The sequence below is a fragment of the Osmerus mordax genome, chromosome 9, assembly GCF_038355195.1.
Source record: "Osmerus mordax isolate fOsmMor3 chromosome 9, fOsmMor3.pri, whole genome shotgun sequence".
In the NCBI taxonomy this organism is placed as follows: Eukaryota; Metazoa; Chordata; class Actinopteri; order Osmeriformes; family Osmeridae; genus Osmerus; species Osmerus mordax.
Window position 1 is genome coordinate 16,087,991 of NC_090058.1, and position 20,099 is coordinate 16,108,089.

The window sequence follows — 20,099 nt, forward strand, 5'->3', positions numbered from 1 at the left end:
CACCCAGGCGCCCACACATGCTAATGCTACAAAGCTACAATAGAACGACTATGGAGAAATGTAAGACCAGTCATAGTCATGTGAACACAAGAAAAGCTATCACGCTAATAATTAGTAAACAAGAAACCATGTTAGGTTACAACTCACAACTTTCACCACACCTACGAAATAGGCACAATCGAATTGGCACGTTCATTAACATTACACAACGTAAAGCAAAGGCTTTCTCCACACAGACATAGTCAAGTGCCAGAGCCCTCCTCTCCCAGCCCAGGGGCCATACAGAGGCGGGCAGGCAGGCAGACGTTACCTTGGTCAGGTTGGTTAAAGCTAGGTACTGAGCAGACAGCTGGGAGACACGGTGCACAAAGCCTTTTCCGGCGGCGTGCTCGTCCCACAGGCGCTGAGCCTTCTCTCTCAGCCTGCTCAGCTGAACCTCCTGAGAGGCTAACTCCTCTAGCGCAGACTGGAAGAGCACAAGCAGGTTAGCACAGATGCATGCAAGCACACACAAACACACACACAGAGACCCAGAAGGAGACGGGACGGTTAACGTCAGACGGTTAGACCACAGGGGTTAGGAAGACAGCGTGGCGAAAGGGAAAGAGGGAGGGAGGGAGAGAGAAAGGAACAGAGGAAGGGAGGGAGCGAGGGAGGGAGGGAGGGAGGGGGGACAAAGGGAAGGATGGAGGGAGGGAGGGAAAGGGAGGGAGGGAGAGAAAGAGGGAGGGACTGAGAGAAAGAGGAGGAGGGAGGGAAGGGACCCTGTCAATGTTAGGGTCATGAAACAGCATTCAGGATCCTGACACATAAAAAATAGATTTATGGACACTGCAGACAGGGAGTTTTAATGCGAGCGTTTGAAAGACCCTAACAGAACCTAAAATTTATATTGTTATTTCATATTAAATGAACAGAAACATTAACAGCCTTAAAGACGAGCAGGACAAGATGGCGGCACATTAGCGGTTAGCTGTTGAGACGAGCGCTGACACGGCACTGCAAGCTGGATGAGAGACCGTCGTTTCCTGAGACTGAAATGGGCTTCCTCTCGGCAGTGCTGGTGGGGCTGGTGGTGATGTGGATGGCTTTTAGCAGTCTCTCTCTACCCTAAGGGGAACTGTACCTGCAGCTTGCAAAGCTCCTGCTTCTTGGCGGTGAGGTCATGGAGACGGGCGCTGCTCTCCTGCACGCTGGCCTCCGTCTCGTTCAGCCAATCCTGGAGAGGCTCGGCGCTCGCCTCAAAGTCCTTCATCTGAGACTGAAGGTTCTAGAAGCAAAAAAGTCCAGCGTGATTTTCCACACGCATTTCATCGCAAACTGAATAATATTTGATCAAATAGACATTGTATCTGATAATTGACTAGTCACATCTAATAAAATATCCAGATAATAAAATAGACAGAGAGTAAAGACATGTCCAGATATCTTACCTGCAAAGCTGTCTCTCTTTGGTGAAGGTTAGACATGAGAGTCTTCCAGTCCTCTCTGGCACTGCTTATTTTAGAGAGAACAGCCTCCACCCTGTCTTTCACTGCAACACTGTTGACCAGCTCACCACTGACCACCACCGAGTTGAGTTTAGACTGGCCCTGCTCCCTGTCACTCACAAACTCCTGCAGAGGAACCAAGAGATGAAGACTCACTGTGGGAAACCGTCCATTTCTCAACAGACAGGGGCTTTGGATGAGCTTTCTGTGTCTATCTGTGGTGAAACAGCCAATGGATCTCTCTCTGTCTCTCTGTGGCATACCTGGATCTTCTGCAGGCTGGACGAGGCCTCGCTCAGGTTCTGTGGCACGTCAAAGGACTTGGCCGTGTTAATCTTGGCGTTGACCAGCCACTGCTGAAAGTCTCGGTAGGCGGAGCGGAACCTCTGGTCTAGAACCTTCTCTTTGCTATGGCACTGCCTGGAGGCCTGGAGGCTCAGACTGAGCCACAGCAGAGGAAGGGTGGGGTGGGGGGGTTGAATATCAAGCAAAATGTTCAAGCAAGGCACCTTCAAGACAGCAACAAAGCCTAGACTAGCTTCAGCTTCAGCTTTGGGAACTCAACAATCTCACTTATCAGTTCAGTTCAGAAAAGGCTTTATTGGTATGAAATACCTTTCTAAATATTACCAAAGCTACAAGGAGGTTATGAAGATAATAATATGTCTCGCCTGTATGTGATGCTTCCTACCTAAGGACTAACACATTTTTGGTCTTAGGGGATTAAGGTTGGTGTGACTTCTTCCAAAGGTCTATAAATGTATAGTTTTTATTACAATCAACTAGTGCTGTCAAACGATTAAAATATTTAATTGCGATTAATCGCATTAATGTCATTGTTAACTCGCAATTAATCGCAATTAATCGCACATTTTTATCTATTCTAAATGTTCCTTGATTTCTTTTTGTCCCATTATTTTTTCTCATTTTAATGCTCTTATCAACATGGAAAAGTGAAAGAATCGGAGATTTCTCAACGACAATCAGGCGAAAGAGACAAATGTAGCCGTTTATCTCCATAGACTCCCATTCAACATGCACTCGCTCGCGATCACCCCCAGTGGAACTCTGGTGGAACTGCAGCCAAATTCGGTACAATGGGGTTTAATAGGGAGTGGCAAGGCTCTCCTTAAACAGGCTCTGGTTTGAGTGTCTGGTGCTTCGTGAAGCTCACTCACCTGTTGTATTCCTTGATGAGGGAGGACACCCTCTCTGACTGAGTGCCCAGGTCTCTGGAGAACCGGCACAGGTCGTTCAGCTGGGTCTTCAGGCTGTCTGACATGGGCTCTGCTTTCACCAGCCCGTCCAGAGTGTCCTGGAGAATTCAACAGAGAGGAAAAGGACCGATCTTGTGGTTGCTTTGGTACTAATCCTTAGAATGGGTGGGAGAATTCAACAATCCTCATAAGCCATTTCTAGCCACATCCGTGTCTGCTAAAATGGATACATGACGACTGGCCACTTCCAGCCGTTTCCAGATAAGAGCATTTGCCAAATGTACATTTGAATCATTCCAGATGTAAATCTGCTGTTCTGTTCCTGTGCTCTGCAGGTGCAGGGTTCTGGTCCTCACCTTAGCAATCTGCCAACCCTCCACGGCCTCCTCCGGGCTGCTCTTCACCTCGGCCTGGGCCAGCCTGAGGCGGTGCTGCTTCAGCTGGCCGCCAAACTCCCCCAGGTCCTTCTCCAGCCGGGCAGTCAGGCTGCTGAATTCCTGCTCCGAGGAGGCGATCTGAGAGAGTGCTGTCTCCAGGGCGCCTCGCGTCTGCAGCGCCCCGCGCTCCCACTGCTCCCAGGACGACAGTAGCGCTGACTCCTCCCGCTCCACGGCCTCGAAGCCCCCGGCGCCTGTGTGGTCCCTGGCTGCCGCTCCGGCCCGCTGCACCCGGCTCAGCCTTTCTCGGCCGCACTCTCGAGACTCAATCAGCTCCTGACACAGAGGAAGTCACACAGGAATCTGTTATCATTACATCAAAGCAGAGGTTTGTGTCTTTGGAGACGGAGAGTTATGATATCCCGTTCAACATCACAGTGGGAGTGATGGATTGTTGGGATTTTATGTACACATCCTCACCCGGACTTTGGAGAGCTTCCTCTGTATGGAGGCCGAGTCTCCTGATAGGTCAGACCAGCGCTGAAGCTCCTCTTTTGCGGAGGTCAGCCAATCATTGAAGTCCCTCACAGCTTCCTGATACTCCTCATGCTCTGACACAATGTCCTCCATGGCCTGGACCTTAGCCTTGGGAGCAAAGTATCATGGGACACAATCTCAGAATCAATCATGGGAAACTCAGCCTTGAACACAGCCACACTTCCAAACACACAAAATGCCGTAATGACAGTCCCCTGGTTCTCCGCGGCCTACCTTGACGACGGCTGTGATGTCTACAAAGTGCACGCTCAGCTCCGCCCTCGACTCCGGTCCGAAGACCGGGTCGTCGGTCTTCTCGTGAAGCTCCACTGCCTTCTCCATCAACCTGGCCAGCGTGGCGCCATGGGCGTCCACATCGGCCAGCACGGCCCTGAGGCGCTCCAGGAGACAGGCCTTCTCCTTCAGCCCCGGCTGCTGGGCCAGGGCCACGCCCACATCCTGCTCCACTGTCTCCATCCACTGCTGCAGCTGGTTTCTGCTGTCCAGGAAGCTGCTCCACTGGGTCACCGTCCACTCCAGACGGCTGAGGGGACAACAGGTAAACACACCAGTTCACACACAGGTAAATATGTGTAAAACACAGGTAAACACACAGGTATACACACAGTGAAACATGAGTAAACACAGGTAAACATGGGTAAACACACAAGTATACACACAGGTAAACATGGGTAAACACACAGTGTGTCAAACCCACTAAGACTGAGGCCCCCCGGTGTGTCCACTGGCACCAGCAGAGAACACACAAGCTGTCTGTGAGCCCCCCACACATCCCTAATTGGGGGTCTTATATCCCCTATTGAGTCCCCACTCAATTCATACGATAACCCGCTTCAGGTCTGCAGCTCTGATGGAGCTGTGCTACAGGGTGGATTTGGCCGGGCCTACCTGTGACAGCTCATGGAGGTCATGAGCATGTTGGCCCAGGCATCTTTCAGGCTCTGCAGCTGGGAGCGAATGGCCTGCTGGCGCTCCTCGCTGTGGTGCTTCAGCACCTGCTCGCCCTTCCCCACGGTCATGTTCAGCTTCACCTCGCCCTCGCCCTTCATCAGCAGGATGTCCTGTTCATAGGAGGGAGGAAGGGAAGTATGAGTAGGGAAATAAGTAAAGAAGGAAGAAAGGAAGGAAAACATGCGCAGAGGAGTAGAGGATGAAACAATCACTTGAGTAAGACAAAAGAAGAAGCAAAAATCTCAAGACAAGCCCAAACTCAACCACACTCCCAACCCTTCAGTAAACGGACCTGCACCAGGCCCAGCCTTTTCTCCAACGTCTCCTTGTTCCCCAGCGTGCTGTTAAGCGAGGCTAGCCTGTCCTTGGCGGCATTGAGCCAGGCCCAGGTGGCCAGCAGGGTCTCCTGGAAGGCCTGCTGCTCCTGCAGGGTGAGCTGGGCGCCACGCAGCCTTTCCCGGACGCGCCGCAGCAAGTCCTGGTGTTGGGACTGCAGCTGGGCCGCCACCCGCATCTCGCTGCCGTCGCCGCGCCCACCCTCGTTCAGGAGCTGCGCCTCCTGGCACAGGCGCTCGAAGCAGTCCCTGGCCGGGAGAGACGTGTGGACGTAGGGTTTGGTAAGAGAGGGTTGGATGTATGAAGACATGGTGATTAAAAATGAGCTAGTAACCATTTAACAAATAACCAATAACTAAATTAAAGAATTCTAGGTTTATGTTTGCTAATGAGTCCACCAATCTTTTTGACCAGTAAAACAATTTTATTACACCAGATAGTGTATATTAAACTGATATGATGAAATGATCTCCATTCAATGGATAATATTTATAAAATGATGGCTAAAAGCCATCGATCCTATGGCAGATATGAATATGCAGTACCACAGGTTTAGATTGAAAGATTTGGCACGAAAAACCTATCCTAATGCAGATAACAGCACACAGGAGCTTCAGAGCTGAGATCCAGACCTCTCTCTGAGCACCTCCTGCAGGTCCTCGTCCACCCTCTCCAGTCTGGCTCTCTCCGGCCCGCTGGGCTTCCCCTCCGGCAGCTCTGCGGTCAACCGCTGCTCCGTCCGCCCCAGCCACCACTTTAACCTCTTCAGACGGCTCTCAAACCTGACACACACACACCATGGTGTTGATAAACCCACCACAGGGCAGACACATACACACACATGCACCAAAGTGACGACAACACACACCACAGTGTTGGTGATGCTCCTATGTCACCCACAGTGGCCTTGATAGAGGAACATGGCCTGGTCTCCAAGATCTCAAAGATCAATGGACGTTAGGACATACTAAACATCCCACGTCAACATCAACCATGACCTCATCAACCTCAAACATCCCAAGCCATCTGCATGGTCCTGCCAGGGCTGTGAGTCTCAATCTCACCCGTTACTCTGGGTGGCGCTCTCCTCCAGAATCTGCTGATTGAGGCGGCACTGCTCCACAAAGCCGTCCCAGTCCTGCTGGATGGAGGAGAGATGCAGCTGGACCTGGGCCGCACTGGCTTTGGGGAGGTGGAGCAGGAGCTTCTCTCCTTCCTCACACACCTGAGTGAGGCGAACCTCACCCTCCTCCACGCGCTCCAGTGCCCCCTGGAGGATGGGAAGGGAAATGTATGGTAAGATGGGCTGTGCAGACTGTCTGCAGGGGTCAGAACCAGCGGTGACCGCGGCTGTAGACTGGATTTGAGCGGTGCGCGGGTGGTGGAATGTACCTTTAGCTTCTGCAGCTTGCGCTCCACAGTGTGGATGTCTCCTGAGCGGTCGGAGCACTCCTTTACTATCTCTCTCTGCTCGGACAGCCAGCGGTGGAACTCCTGCACCAGTTCTACAGAGAAGCGGGGCAGAAGTCACTCATCTTCAGTACTACCATCAACACATTCCATATTTCAACATGAAGAAAAATTGAGAAATAACATTGGGACTATAGCACCATCTTTCAACTGAGAGAAACAACAGTTTCTACACAATCACACTATGGAGATCAAATTCCAGGGATAAATTCTGGGATTGCAAATCTATGAACAATTTCAACAGTTCTATTCTATTAAAATAAACTAAAATTACTTTGGCACTCTCATATCATTCAAATTCAGAAAAGTATAACTTTAACTACTTTTATTCTGTATTCAAATAGACCCAATTCATTGGACGCCATCACCAGATGGAGCAAACACAATAACCCAGCCCTGCATCCTTACAGCAACCCCCTCCCCACCTCCTTCACCCATATCTGCCCACCGTTGAAGTGGTGCTGCAGGACGTGTTGTAGGGAGCCCAGGGTCCTGGCAGACAGCTGGTTCACCGCCTCGTAGCTCTTGATGAGGTCGGTGAGGGCGGAGCCCAGCCCAGCTAGCTCTTCAGACGGGTACTTCCTGCAGAGGGTGTTGAGGCTCTCCCGGGTGGAGTCGATGGAGCCCTGCTGGTTCTGCAGCTCCTTCTGGAGGTCCTGAGGGCCGCACACCACCCGTATACACCAACCATGTTAAACACACCACCCGTAAATACAGAACCATGTTAAACACACCAAATCCATTACCGGTGTCCAAATCCCTTTGTACGTACATCCACTTTGTGAATGTTGATCTTTGTTCATGAATTTCCTTTGGGATCATTGAACTAATCTCACCCTCACTCTGCAGATGTCCTCTGGGTCTGTTCTGCCCGGCGAGGACACCAGGGACTCCTCCATGCTCTTCAGCCAAGAGGACATCTGGGAAATGAAGTCCTCCAGCTGCTTCCTCTGGGAGCTGAAGTCCCTAAGGTTTCCCCCGGCCTGCTCATGCAGCTTCTGCACATGGCTGATCTTCTTCCTCAGGTCCGCCTGCAGAACCTGATGGGAAACATGCACATGCTCAGTGCCAACATGCAAACAAACAGACTCAATCAAAGGATTTGAATGCAAGGTTCATGGATTTCACTGGAATTGACCAAGACCAATCAGATTGAACTGGAATTGGAAATCAAACCAAAACTAAAAACATTAAATCAAATCTTCTGTCATGAAGTGTGTTGTGGGGTTAGAGTTAGGGTACCTGGAGCTTGACAGGGACTTCCTGAGTACCACCCAGACGCTGCAGGTCTGACACCTTCCCCTGAAGGTCCTGCATCTGCTGCTGCTTCTCTCCAGTCTCCACCTGGGAGGAAAAACAGACCAACAGAAGAGTCTGGGACTGGTCCGACTGACACTCAAGAAGCTGCTGGACTAATGAAACTACAGGGGTTAAGAGTGTTTGACAGTATTCAACTGAGCAAACTTCATCAAATACAATTTGATTGTAAGCAAAGTGTCTGTGATTTGTGTCATAGTTGGAACCGAGGGGCAACAACTCTGATTCCTCCCACTGTATGAAAATGAAGCCAAAATATCCCGGGTTTATACGGCTGCTGCCATCTTGTTTTGGTGATGTCATTTGGAGCCAGAGTCTGAACAGTAGTGATCGGGTGATGAAGCTGCGATATTGAGGTCCCGATCAACACTTGCCCAACCCAATTGCAAGCACAAACTAACCCCTTTTCTATCGTCAAATAACTCATTAAGAACTAACTTTTTAGAAAAAATAGCATTTTAACAAACACCAGCGCAATAATAATGACCTAAAATGAGATTTCCGTGCATTTTTTTTACGTGCAGTAACATGGAGGGGGCGGGACCTACAGAACCCCTGTTGCTCTTGAGAAAATGCGCTCGGCTACACAGCCGGCAGTTCTCGAATCGATCTCACGGTACTTTGATGGCTACGTCATAGTGACCTAGCCTCGGCGCCGTCTCAAGTTGGACAAAAAGTAACCAGAATTCACTTTTTCAAGTCAGCCGCCTGCAGCCGCCTGCGGCGCTGCATGAAGTCAGTCCATGTCGAGCGCACCTAGTGGCTAGGGGTCCGTGCCAGTGGAGCGAGTGGTACGTGACAGTGGCTAGTGGTATGTGACAGTGGATAGTGGTACGTGCCACCGCTGCCAGTGGTACGTGACAGTGTTTCCACTGGCACATGACAGTTACTGTGCTGTTGATAGTGGTACGCAAGTGTCTCGTGGCAGTTGCATTCGGTGTCTTGCAGCTTTTGTTTACTATCGTGTAACTGCCCCGCGGCCATTTTAGAATAGGCCAAAAACGCACCAAAAATGTACGTTGTTTAATAAACGCTGCAGCATTTATTCGAAGAAATATGGTAGTTTAGCGGCTGCGGCTAGGACAGTACTACTAATGTGAATAGCTTAGCAGCTGCAGCTATTTCTGAAGACAATTTGAAATTGACAAGCTCAGAAGGTAAAGAAATACATCATTTAGGGTCCTCAACCAGTCTCTGCCTAGGGCCCCCGAATCACTAGAACCGCCTCTGCACTGACCAAAAGTTTTCGTTACCTCTCTTTCTGGAACGGAAAACTCGGATTATGCTCTTTTCAGGGTTAAACAACTCAAAATGTTCACTAAACCCGCTACCTGGAATACCCCCCTGGACCATACCTCATTGTTTCCTGAGTTTGTGTTGTGCACTTGGGTCCACCACTGCCACCCCTGTAACATCTTTACCGTGGGGTGATTCGAATCAGGTACACCCAAGAATTTAAATGTTTTTTTTGCTTGACCTGAGTCTGCTAATCTTCCTGTTTCTCATTGAAGTCACCTGGTCTCTCTTACCTGTAGTGCTGCCAGCCTGGCGGACATCTTCTGGCTGTCGTTCAAGTTGTTGAGGCTCTCACTCAGCTCCAACACTGAGCTGTTGGTCCAGACATCGATCTCCTCGCTGATCTTCCGCACGTCGTCCCACACGGCCAGGCTCTGGCTCAGACTCTCTATGTTGTCATCAAGCCTCTCAGATACCTGCGGAGAAGATTAGATTTAAGATACAGTATCAGATACCCGCTTCTCACCTCTCCCCCCCTCACCTTCCCTTCATCTCCTCCCCTCACCCTCCCTTCATCTCATCTTATCCCTTCCCCTCTCCTCTCCCCCCTCACCTTCCCTTTCATCTTATGTTCTCCCCTCCCCTCTCCCCAGCCTCACCTTCCCTTCATCTCCTCTCCCCCCTCACCTTCCCGTCATCTCATGTTCTCCCCTCTCCTCTCCCCCCTTCCCTTCATCTCCTCTCACCTTCCCTTTATCTCCTCTCCTCCCCTCACCTGTCCTTTCATCTCATCTTCTCCCCTCTCTTCTCCTCCCCTCACCTTCCCTTCATTTCATCTTCTCCCCTCCCCTCTCCTCTCCCCCCCTTCCCTTCATCTCCTCTCCCCCCTCACCTTCCCTTTATCCCCTCACCTTACCTTTCATCTCATCTTCTCCCCTTCCCTCTCCCCCCCTCACCTTAGCTTTCATCTCCTCTCTCCCCTCACCTTCCCTTCATCTCCTCTCTCCCCTCACCTTCCCTTCATTTATTCCCTTCACCTTCCCTTCATCTCATCTTTCCCTCACCTTCCCTTTCATCTCATATTCTCGCCTCTCCTCCCCTCACCTTACCTTCATTTATTCCCTTCACCTTCCCTTCATCTCATCTTTCCCTCACCTTCCCTTTCATCTCATATTCTCGCCTCTCCTCCCCTCACCTTACCTTTCATCTCATCTTCTCCCCTCCGCTTTCTCCCCCCTCACCTTCCCTTCATCCCCTCCCCTCTCCTCTCTTCTCATCTTTTTCTCCCTGCCGTTTCCACAAGTTCTCCCTCCCTGTATTAGCCAATCCTCACTCACATCGAGCCAGTGGTCCACCAGGGTCTCCATGTCCTTCTTCATCTGCTGGACTTCACAGTCTGGAATCTTTTTCAAGTCACTGTGCAGCTGTTTGCCTTTACTGGAGAACTGGTCCAGCTCTCGCTGTCGGACGGTCATCTCCATCTTTGCTGCTTCATGCTGGACAGGAAAGGGTGAGGAAAACGTGGGGAAGAAGAGCAGCCATTTTGAAAAGAATCATCTCTAGTCTCTAAGGTAGTACAAGACAGGACAGCATTAGTATATGTTGTGATAGAACTAAGATGTAGATTCTGACCTTGGAGAGAGATCTCTTGGTTTCCTCGTGGTCCTGTAGGACGGAGCTGATCTCGGACATGGCCTCTGCACTGTCCAGGGTACTGTTTATGGAGGTCTTTAGGCTGTGATACTCTCTCATCAGCTCCACCAGCACGCCACACTGCTCCTGTCTGGAGAACACCAACCATGCTGAGTCGCTCTCTCTAAACTTTGTCTCTATACAGCTTTCAGGAGCTATCTAATTGCAAGACAACTGCATGAAATCAAATCTTATTTGTGTAGCCCTTTTTACAAGCAATGTCACAGAGGGCTTCACATTCGCCCTAACAACTGCACTTAAATCCTCACAGAAGACAAGGAATAACTCGGAGAGGAAACTTTGGGAGGACAACTGTCCTGTACAACTGTCTTACAATCTTCCTACCATTGTCACAACATCCCAGTTGGGTGAGCTTACCTGTCGGTGATGAGTCTCTTGGTGTCACCCCAGGTGGTCTGCAGGAGGCTGATCTCCCGGAGAACCTCCCCAGCCAGCTCTGCGTCTCTCTGGGCCAGCTGCTCGCCCTTGTCCCTCAGCCACCTCTCCTCGTGCTGATGGGACTGGAGCTCATCCTCCAGCTGGCTGAAGAAGCGCAGCCTGAGGGGGGGGAGGGAGGGAGTCACTGGGTTGTAATTGTGTTCACTCACACACGCACATGCAGATGCACAATCCCATACACACACACATACAAGGTAACACCCACACACACTTACACACTGTGGCATCACGAGAGGACGTGTGGTAGAGGGGAGTTATGTTTCTCTCCAGGAGTGGCTACCATGCCACAAGATGGCTTACGGGAGAACCACGTCTCCCAGAATGCACCACGCAGACAAGTGCAAATGCCTCAGCCCTCTGAAGCGGGACCTCAGGTGTGGGAGAGAGAGAGTACAAAAGAGTGGACCCATACACCAAGCAGGGAAGAGCGTACCTGGCACAAACAGAGTTCAATGCCAGAGGAACTGTGATCTTGCATATACCGTTGGTAGGATCCAAATGAGGAGCAACTTTATGAAGCCTATGTTTGCTTTAAAATAACTTATGTTTGCTTCCTGAAATACTTTTTTTTGTTGGTGAATAAACCGGTTTCTTTGTTTGGACGCACTTTTACCTGCTCTGTCTGGTTGTGACGCACTGCCCTACAGCCCGCTTAGTGGTCCAGCCTCTCATGATACCACAACACATACAAGCAAGTATGCACACACACACAAACCTATTGACACATGCACAAACCCATCCACACACATACATAAGCTCACACATAGATTCAAGCATGGACTTACACGCTCACACACATACATTTGCAAGCACATACATGCACACAGACAAACCCATCCACCCACTACACACTGGAAAAAAAGTGAGCAGTCTATTCCTGTCATAGCGTCTGGGAGACAGAGCAATAGAGCCAGAGCTCACCTCTGCTGCAGAGCGGCCGTGCTGGGCTCCTTGAGTCCCTGGTGGTCGGCCTTCTCCTCAATGTCCTCCACAGCCTTCAGTAGCTGCTCCTTGCGCTGCCTGAAGGAGGTCCACAGCACCCCCAGGGCCTCCGCCTCGCTCTGCCGGCTCCCCAGCAGGCTCCTCACCGCGTCCAGCTCCACGCCCACCGAGTCGGCCAGCGCTCGACACGACGTCCGGGCCCCCTCCTCCGCACTCAGGTGGAGGTGGGCCTTACACAGGCCGCTGTCCAGCCCTACGGCCAAGGTCTCCAGGCTGCTAATGTCCGGGATGACGGCGGCCAGCTCCCTTTGCAGTTCCTCCACCCGGCCCCGATCCCAGCTCCCTGCACCCTCCACCGTGTGCCTCAGGCCCCCCAGGACCCCTGTGGCGGCTCCCCGGGTCTGGAGGAAGGCCTCCAGCTTCTCCAGGCAGTCGAGGCGCAGCAGGGCCAGCTGCAGGGCCTCCTGGTGGGGCTGCAGGGAGGTGTCCAGCCGGCCCCGGAGGAGCTGGGCGTCGCTGGGGTCGCAGGAGACACACAGACCCTCCGTCTGCTGCTGCAGGGCCGCACTGCTCTGCTGCTGCAGCGCCGCCAGCTCCACCTTTCACGGAACACACGGGAGGCGTGGATGGTTAGGGTTGGGGATAGTAGATGTTACTGCAGTTTTCTTCAAACTTCAACTTACATCATATCAAATGAGACCGTATATGATATGATATATAATGCCTGAGTCGGGCCTTGAGTTCTTTTTACAATTAAATTAAACAATTAAAATCAATTTTACTACTTAAATGCTGACCCTGTGACCGAGTTTAATTCTCTTAGCTTCCCTTTCCTGTTTAACTAAATAGTAGACTAAAGCATTTGAATTCAATAAGCATTAATGTCCTCCCCTCTTTTGTAAACCTTTTAACCACAAATATAGTAATATTCTAAATAAAAGAATACAATTACACACAGGAATACAATTGCTATTGTTATCTATTATTATTAAGAAAATAAAAAACAAAATGAATATAACACTTATTAAATCTTAAAATGTTACATCCAATTCCACAGTAGCTCCCTCACAGTGAACTGTCAACACCAGACACCTAGGTACATTCACTTGGTCAACACCAGACTGCTACGTACCTTCACTTGGTCAACACCAGACACCTACGTACCTTCACTTGGTCAACACCAGACACCTAGGTACATTCACTTGGTCAACACCAGACACCTACGTACCTTCACTTGGTCAACACCAGACACCTACGTACCTTCACTTGGTCAACACCAGACACCTACGTACCTTCACTTGGTCAACACCAGACACCTACGTACCTTCACTTGGTCAACACCAGACACCTAGGTACATTCACTTGGTCAACACCAGACACCTAGGTACATTCACTTGGTCAACACCAGACACCTAGGTACATTCACTTGGTCAACACCAGACACCTAGGTACATTCACTTGGTCAACACCAGACACCTACGTACCTTCACTTGGTCAACACCAGACACCTACGTACCTTCACTTGGTCAACACCAGACTCCTACGTACCTTCACTTGGTTGACAGCAGGCTGCAGGGCAGCGGTGTTGACCTGGGAGGCAGAGTGCAGAGACGAGAGGAGGTTCTCACTGCACTGGGAGAACGACACCAGGTCCTGATCCAACACCTCCACCTGGGAGAGGTGGCTCTCAAGACGACTAATCCTGGAGGCCAAGACATGACAGTTGGGTTCAGAGTCGGCACAGAACTGGAGATTTTTTCATTTCATTTTTCATTTCCTTTTGAATTGATTTAGCAGACAGTTTTATCAAAGCATTTAAATAGCATATATGTTAAGTGCACCAGACAACCAGGGAGCGGAGGAAGATTCTAACTGTATTTCAGCACCTAGTGCCAAGGATACAAGGTCTCCACGAGATAGGAGCAGACTATTTCTCCAACATTCTCAGAGTAGAGAACAGGGGTCTGACCTGCGAGGGATCACCTCCTTCTGAGCTCTCCACCTCGCCTGCAGCTGCTCCAGGTCCTGTCTGAGCTCCTCCCCTCTCTCGTCGGGAGCGGAGGGGTAGAGGGACGCCCCCAGAGACACCAGGCCAGTGTGGAGGGGCTCCAGGGACAACAACTCAGACTGGATGCCCTGCAGAACAAGAAGAAGCTCTCGGTAACCCGCGTTCCCCAGCAGCCGTCATGTATGCTGCGCTGTTTGATCGTGTGAATGTTAAACATACATGTGTCACATTCTCTGCATGTTCAATTCTTTTTGTTAACGGCAGTGACACTGAGCCCAGGATACGTATAACATATTGTTTCATAAACACTGAGAATATGGATACAGGGACGGCTGAGAAGGCATGGTTTAGTGTACCTGCAGGTCCTGTAGCTCGCTGTGCAGCTTGGTTTTATCAGCAGGTAGAAAAGGGTTTTCGGATTTAGACACTGACTCACTCCTCTCCAAGCAGGACAGGAAGCTGGAGCGATCCTTCTCGTACCTGAAACACAGTATTGAGCGTAAAAAAAATACAGTTTCAAGACAGGTTGTCTTCTTATCTGATGTAAAGCTAACGTGTTTTTCTTAGATATTTCAACCTACTTTTGCCAGAGAGACAGTAGATTCTCCAGAGTGGTCTGCTTGTCCTTGGCCTGCTTCAGGCTGACATCGTAGCTGGTGTGGAGCTCCACCACGGCTCTGTCTGCCTGCTGCCTGTCACCCAGCCTGCGGGCCACAGCTGACAGGGACAGCAGGGAGGCCTTCAGCCTCTCCAGACTCTGGGACCCATCCTGGAGGATGGCAGAGCAACCATGTCAGTCACACAGAACTACCTCTGGAGCAGGAGAGGGATATGGAGCTGGGGTGTATGTGTGTGTGGGGGGGGGGGGGGGTAGTAGGATGCTGTGTTTTAGCTTTCAGGGAAAGAAAACAACGAAGAGAGAAAGAGAGAAGAGAGAAATTACGAGAGATGAGTGATAGAGAAGGACATAGTGAGATAGAGAGACAGAGGGTGTGAGAGAGACCCAGGGAGAGGGGGTACCATGTGGTTCTGAAGCATCTTGTAGGTATCTGACGAGGAGGTGCAGGTGGTGACAGGCTGACCCAGTTTTTCTTGCAGATCGCACAGACCGGTCTGAGCCTGAGAACAGATTCCACACAATCAAAGTTTCTCAGAGCTTCACCCGAACCAGGAAACCAGTGAAGGGAAGCAGTCCCTCCCCCCCCCCCCCCACCCAGCCCTCCCCTACCTCCTCCAGGCTGCTGTGGAACCTCTGCAGGTGTGAGGAGCTCTCCTGCAGCTGTCCATCCAGCTGCCCCACGCTCTCCCTCAGCTCCTCCCAGTACCGGCCGATCTGGGTCAGACGGGCCCTGATGCGGGCGGCCTCCCCCGAGGACACAAACTGGGCCAGGGCCTGGGAGTCTGCCTCCAGGCGGGACAGGACCTCCGCACGCTCTCCCAGCTCCAAGCCCACAGTCTGGCAGGCCAGGAGGAAGAGGAAGGAAGTAAAGGAGGAGGAAGAGGAAGAATAAGAGGAACGGGAGGAAGGAAGAGGAGGGTGAGGAGGAAAAAGAAGAGAAAGATTAAGAAGGCAAGAAAGAGGACGAAGAAATCATCAAGGTCATCATTCAAATGTAAATGACGATTTTTGTCTCTCACATTCTGTCATAATATTATAAAATAGGAATTGCTCCATTTTACAGGGCCACAGCAGGTTCAGAGCAGTACCTTCACAATGTTGATCTGCTGCTCCAGGGGAGCAGTCATGGTCTTCAGCGCTTCCAGCTCTTTCTCCTTCTCAGAGATCCAGGAAGAGAAGGCCTCAAACTCACTGCCAAACCGATCCCACTGAGCTTTCATCTCCTCCAGAGTCTTGACACTATGAAACACCAGGGTTAATTTAGGATTTCATGTAAACATTCAAAAGAAAAGGGAACAGCATCAAGAGTTTGGTTTTACTAATGAATACATACATAGGTGGAGGATTTGAACCTGCAAACTCTTGGTCTGCAGTCAAATGCTCTAACCGCTGAGGTAAACCCATCCCTGTACACTTAGTTCTGTTGGTCTTACTCTCTCTTGAGGCCTGCCTCCACCTTGTCCACTTGCTCGCTGAGGGAGCGGGCCTGTTCCCTGAGTCTGGTCCTGTTGTTGGGGCCCAGCTGGATTTCTGAGGCCCTCCTCAACAGGGTGTTGACTTGAGACACCTCTGCTTCACTCTGCTTTAGAAGGACCTGCAGGGACCACACAGCAGCCAAGTGAGTGCCCAAGACTCTTCACAACACCTGCTTGGTGATATTTATGTACCGTTTTGTTCATTTAGCAGACACGTTTATCCAAAAGCGACAATGCTAATCTTCTTTAGCTAATAAGGATCAGAAGCACACAGTTCTAACAGTATTTCAGTGGTTAGAGTCAAGGAACGGTCTGTATTGTCATAATGCCAACGGCTGACCAACAACTACCTCAATAACACATAGGTTGATCTTAAGGTGAACCTAGATCTGACTGACCCTTGCCTGGTCCAGTTCTGCTGCCAGGCTGTCGGGGCTGCTGAAGTTCAGGTCTCTCTCCATGGCCGAGAGGGCTCTGTTGACGAACTCCTGAACTGCTGTTTGGTGGCTTTCAAACTCCTGCCAGGCAGCCAGTGTGACCTCAAAGACACATGGGAATACTCAAGGTTAGATCTTATGTAACATATGGCCCTTTCTGAGATTTTTGTACATTGCACATGTCACAAAGGGCTTTAGCAATGGCGGTTGATGTCTATAATTGAAACCTATGGTGGTTGATGTCTATAATTGAAACCTTCAGAGAGTTCTGAAGCTCTCTGTCAACCCCACAAGGACCCCTTCACAAAGGTGAAAAAATGAATGAAAGAAAGAAAGAAAAGACCTTCAGACAGAGAAACAGAGAGAGACAGAAAGAGAGAGAGACAGGGACACAGAGAGAAAGACATAGAAAAACAGAGACACAGAGAGAAAGAGATACATAGAAAGACACAGAGAGAGACCAACAGAGACACAAAGAGAGAGACACAGAGACAGAGATAGAGAGACATAGAAAGACACAGAGAGAGAGACAGACAGAGACAGAGCACATAGGGCCCCGAGCACCTCCAAGCCCTGCTCCTGAGAGTCCATGCTCTGCTCCATCTTGCTGAGGGTGCTCTCCAGACTCTGCAGGTCCTGCTGGAGGGTGTCTCCCAGGCCCTCCTCCGCCAGTAGCTGCTGGCCCCTGGAGATCTGCTGCTGCACATCCCTCCTGCGCAGCTTCAGGCGCTTCAGCAGTTGCTGGACACAGAGAGACACAGCGTCACAACCACAGAAACTCACGAGGGTAAGTCAAAAACGTAGATTTTCCGAAAAATAGCTTTATTGATTAGCTTTTTTTTTTGCTTCATACAAAGGGATCCATTGCTGTTCTGAAATGAAAATATTCACATTTATGGAGTGAAAATACTGAGATCATCTGTGTTTAATTATCTATGGTTAAATGTAATTGTATATTTAAAAAAATCATAATATCAAAGAAGAAAAAACGTGGTTTAATCGATTATTATTTTATTTTTTTCATAAAAGAAACTAAGAGGAAGAGTTGTGGTCCTACCTGGTGGGTGAGCAGCATCTGCTGGGCCGCCCTGCCAGTCTCCGCATCCAGGATCCTGGTGACCTCAGCCTGGGCCTCCTTCTGTCCCTGGACCAGCTCCTCCAGCGTAGCCCGCACCTCCTCCCTGAACTGGACACAGTCCCCCACCGCCAGCACCACCTTCTCAGCCTGGTGGAGAACAACAGATCCTTAATACAGAGCTGGCTGATCGAGGTAATATCGCCTTAGAGGCAGGTAGGAGGGATGATGAGATATCGAGACAGAAGGAGGAAACAGGAAGAGGAAATGTGGAAGCCAGGGTGTAGCCTCATTATGAATCCCTCCTCTCACTGTGTTTTATCGTGGGCATGCAGGGATTCAGGTTACAATGTTGTCTCTTCACCAGATCTCAATCAGTGGGATACATTACTATCTTGATTCATATTGCTGCAGTAGGTGAAATGTATTTGTTTTCCAATAGAGCCTTGGTTATAATACTCATGAATAGATATAACATTTGATTTTGATTCATATTGATTTGTTGATTTTTATCATATGTGGACATACTGTACAGTCTTTACACAAGTTGTTACAGTAATAAAGACCTTGAAGGTATTCCCTTCCCCGGGCAGAGCTTACCTCAGAGAGAGAGGCCAGGAAGCCTTTGAAGTCGGAGGAGAGTTTGCCGAGGGCGCTTCCTTGCCTCTGGGCATCCATGTCCGTGCACACTTCGATGAGCATGGCCAGACGAGATCTGAGCCAGCCCAGGTTCCCTTCCTGGAGCTCTGCCTCGTTCCTCAGCTCCTGATGGGGTGAGAACAAGGTTGCTCAACGACAAATTGCGTTTGTTTGGTGTCGTGTCCGGTTGAGGAGGCAGCTTACCGTGATGGTGGACTTGACCTGGCCGTACTTGCTAGGGTCGCTGGCTCGGCTCCTGAGGAGACGGAGCAGGCTCTCCTTAGATGTCAGCCAGGAGGAGAGGTCGGAGAACCTGCCAGAGAAGTGGCATCTCAGTCAACCAACCAACCAATCTCCTCAAAGCCACGTTATGATAAAGGGATTATCCAAGATATTATGTGTTACATATTACTAGAAGTGCCAAGCGCCCGTAATCTTACCTCAGTGAAGAGAAATATATATATTATTGCACTCAATAAAATTCCACAACCCTGCTTTCTTAACTTTTCCTAGATATGTGATTTTTTGTATGATTTTGCTTGATGCTTTTCACCCTACAAAAGTTTGTAATGTATTCACTTAGTAGATGCTTTGAATCTGAGTTATAGCCAGTTATTAGTCCTTACCTCTAACCACCAAAATACTATTAGGTCTATATGAACTTCTGACTTCTGCTGTACTTTCTGCATTGTATAAACAATTTGTATATAACTTTAGATAAAATTGTATGAGACATAAGGGATGGGTATACAGCTCAGGAGCATCTGACTGCTGATCTATAGGTTGCAAGTTCAACTCCCTTGTATGTTTGTTTAGATAAAAGCGTCTGCTAAATGAATGCATGTTATTGTGAATGTACCTGGAGTTGAATTCCTTCCACTTGTCAGGGTTCTGCATCAATTTCAGCAGGGTGCCGTCTATCTCCTCCCTGAGCTCAGAGAAGGCCCTTCTGGCTGCCTGCAGGGTTGGGTGGGTGGGGTCGCTTTCCGGAAGTTTCTGACAGAGCTCCTCCATCAGCTGCAGCCTCTTCTCACAGAGGGACTGAGGACCTTTCTCTCTGAAGAACCCCTGCAGGAATACAGTTACATCCAACAGAGAACCCAGCCATTGGTGCAGTCTGGTGCACGGTTTTTGCTATGATTTTCACCACACTGTCTGTTAGAAAGGCCAGAGACAGGTAACAGGTTGCGCATGCGCAGAGATCTGTTTTCTCAGCACCATCTCGTGATTGTGGAAGTTCGCGGCAAAACATTTACATTTAGCAGACGCTCTTATCCAGAGCGACTTACAGTAAGTACAGGGACATTCCCCGGAGGCAAGTAAGGTGAAGTGCCTTGCCCAAGGACACAATAGTCATTTTGCAACGCAGGGAATCGAACCGGCAACCTTCTGATTACTAGCCCGATTCCCTAACCGCTCAGCCACTTGACTCCCTAAAACGAACGTTACTAAAACGGACGTGAATGACCAGTAGATGTCAGTATAATTTCATAGTAATCACCATTATACTGTTATTAGCAATTTGTTGTGTGTCTGAGATATGTGTTTAAGCCTGTATGTGAATGTTATGTAATGTATAATCTGTAATTGATTCCCTTTGATAGATCACAAACACGAAGATAAAAGATCACTGAGTTTCACTGAATATGCCTGTCTGAGTCCTGTGTATTGCTGTGCTGCCTACAATAGCCACGTAATCCCATAAAACTGCATTCCGACTCCAGAGGTGTTCTTACAGACACACCAAGGCGTCACCACCATATCTGAACCTGAACTTATACAATCCTTTACACCCGTTTAC

General features: G+C 49.7%; 1 protein-coding gene across 1 annotated transcript in view; it reads right to left on the reverse strand.

The window, feature by feature from the left end:
- syne1b (spectrin repeat containing, nuclear envelope 1b) overlaps positions 1 to 20,099 on the reverse strand; it is an 88,987-nt gene that overhangs the window by 51,688 nt on the left and 17,200 nt on the right. The window contains exons 25-59 of the mRNA XM_067244025.1: positions 19,158 to 19,366; positions 18,503 to 18,611; positions 18,260 to 18,424; positions 17,642 to 17,809; positions 17,149 to 17,325; positions 16,546 to 16,686; positions 16,106 to 16,266; positions 15,761 to 15,911; positions 15,282 to 15,509; positions 15,074 to 15,172; positions 14,635 to 14,822; positions 14,410 to 14,533; positions 14,015 to 14,181; positions 13,594 to 13,747; positions 12,025 to 12,644; positions 11,023 to 11,202; positions 10,585 to 10,735; positions 10,290 to 10,448; positions 9,246 to 9,428; positions 7,642 to 7,743; positions 7,236 to 7,439; positions 6,848 to 7,055; positions 6,322 to 6,434; positions 5,994 to 6,199; positions 5,562 to 5,711; positions 4,886 to 5,177; positions 4,531 to 4,703; positions 3,856 to 4,165; positions 3,565 to 3,729; positions 3,064 to 3,420; positions 2,669 to 2,805; positions 1,754 to 1,931; positions 1,434 to 1,616; positions 1,127 to 1,270; positions 311 to 466 (exon numbers count right to left, since the gene is read on the reverse strand). Coding sequence (XP_067100126.1) covers positions 311 to 466; positions 1,127 to 1,270; positions 1,434 to 1,616; positions 1,754 to 1,931; positions 2,669 to 2,805; positions 3,064 to 3,420; positions 3,565 to 3,729; positions 3,856 to 4,165; positions 4,531 to 4,703; positions 4,886 to 5,177; positions 5,562 to 5,711; positions 5,994 to 6,199; positions 6,322 to 6,434; positions 6,848 to 7,055; positions 7,236 to 7,439; positions 7,642 to 7,743; positions 9,246 to 9,428; positions 10,290 to 10,448; positions 10,585 to 10,735; positions 11,023 to 11,202; positions 12,025 to 12,644; positions 13,594 to 13,747; positions 14,015 to 14,181; positions 14,410 to 14,533; positions 14,635 to 14,822; positions 15,074 to 15,172; positions 15,282 to 15,509; positions 15,761 to 15,911; positions 16,106 to 16,266; positions 16,546 to 16,686; positions 17,149 to 17,325; positions 17,642 to 17,809; positions 18,260 to 18,424; positions 18,503 to 18,611; positions 19,158 to 19,366 — 6,612 coding nt within the window. The remainder of the gene's footprint in view (positions 1 to 310; positions 467 to 1,126; positions 1,271 to 1,433; positions 1,617 to 1,753; positions 1,932 to 2,668; positions 2,806 to 3,063; positions 3,421 to 3,564; positions 3,730 to 3,855; positions 4,166 to 4,530; positions 4,704 to 4,885; positions 5,178 to 5,561; positions 5,712 to 5,993; positions 6,200 to 6,321; positions 6,435 to 6,847; positions 7,056 to 7,235; positions 7,440 to 7,641; positions 7,744 to 9,245; positions 9,429 to 10,289; positions 10,449 to 10,584; positions 10,736 to 11,022; positions 11,203 to 12,024; positions 12,645 to 13,593; positions 13,748 to 14,014; positions 14,182 to 14,409; positions 14,534 to 14,634; positions 14,823 to 15,073; positions 15,173 to 15,281; positions 15,510 to 15,760; positions 15,912 to 16,105; positions 16,267 to 16,545; positions 16,687 to 17,148; positions 17,326 to 17,641; positions 17,810 to 18,259; positions 18,425 to 18,502; positions 18,612 to 19,157; positions 19,367 to 20,099) is intronic.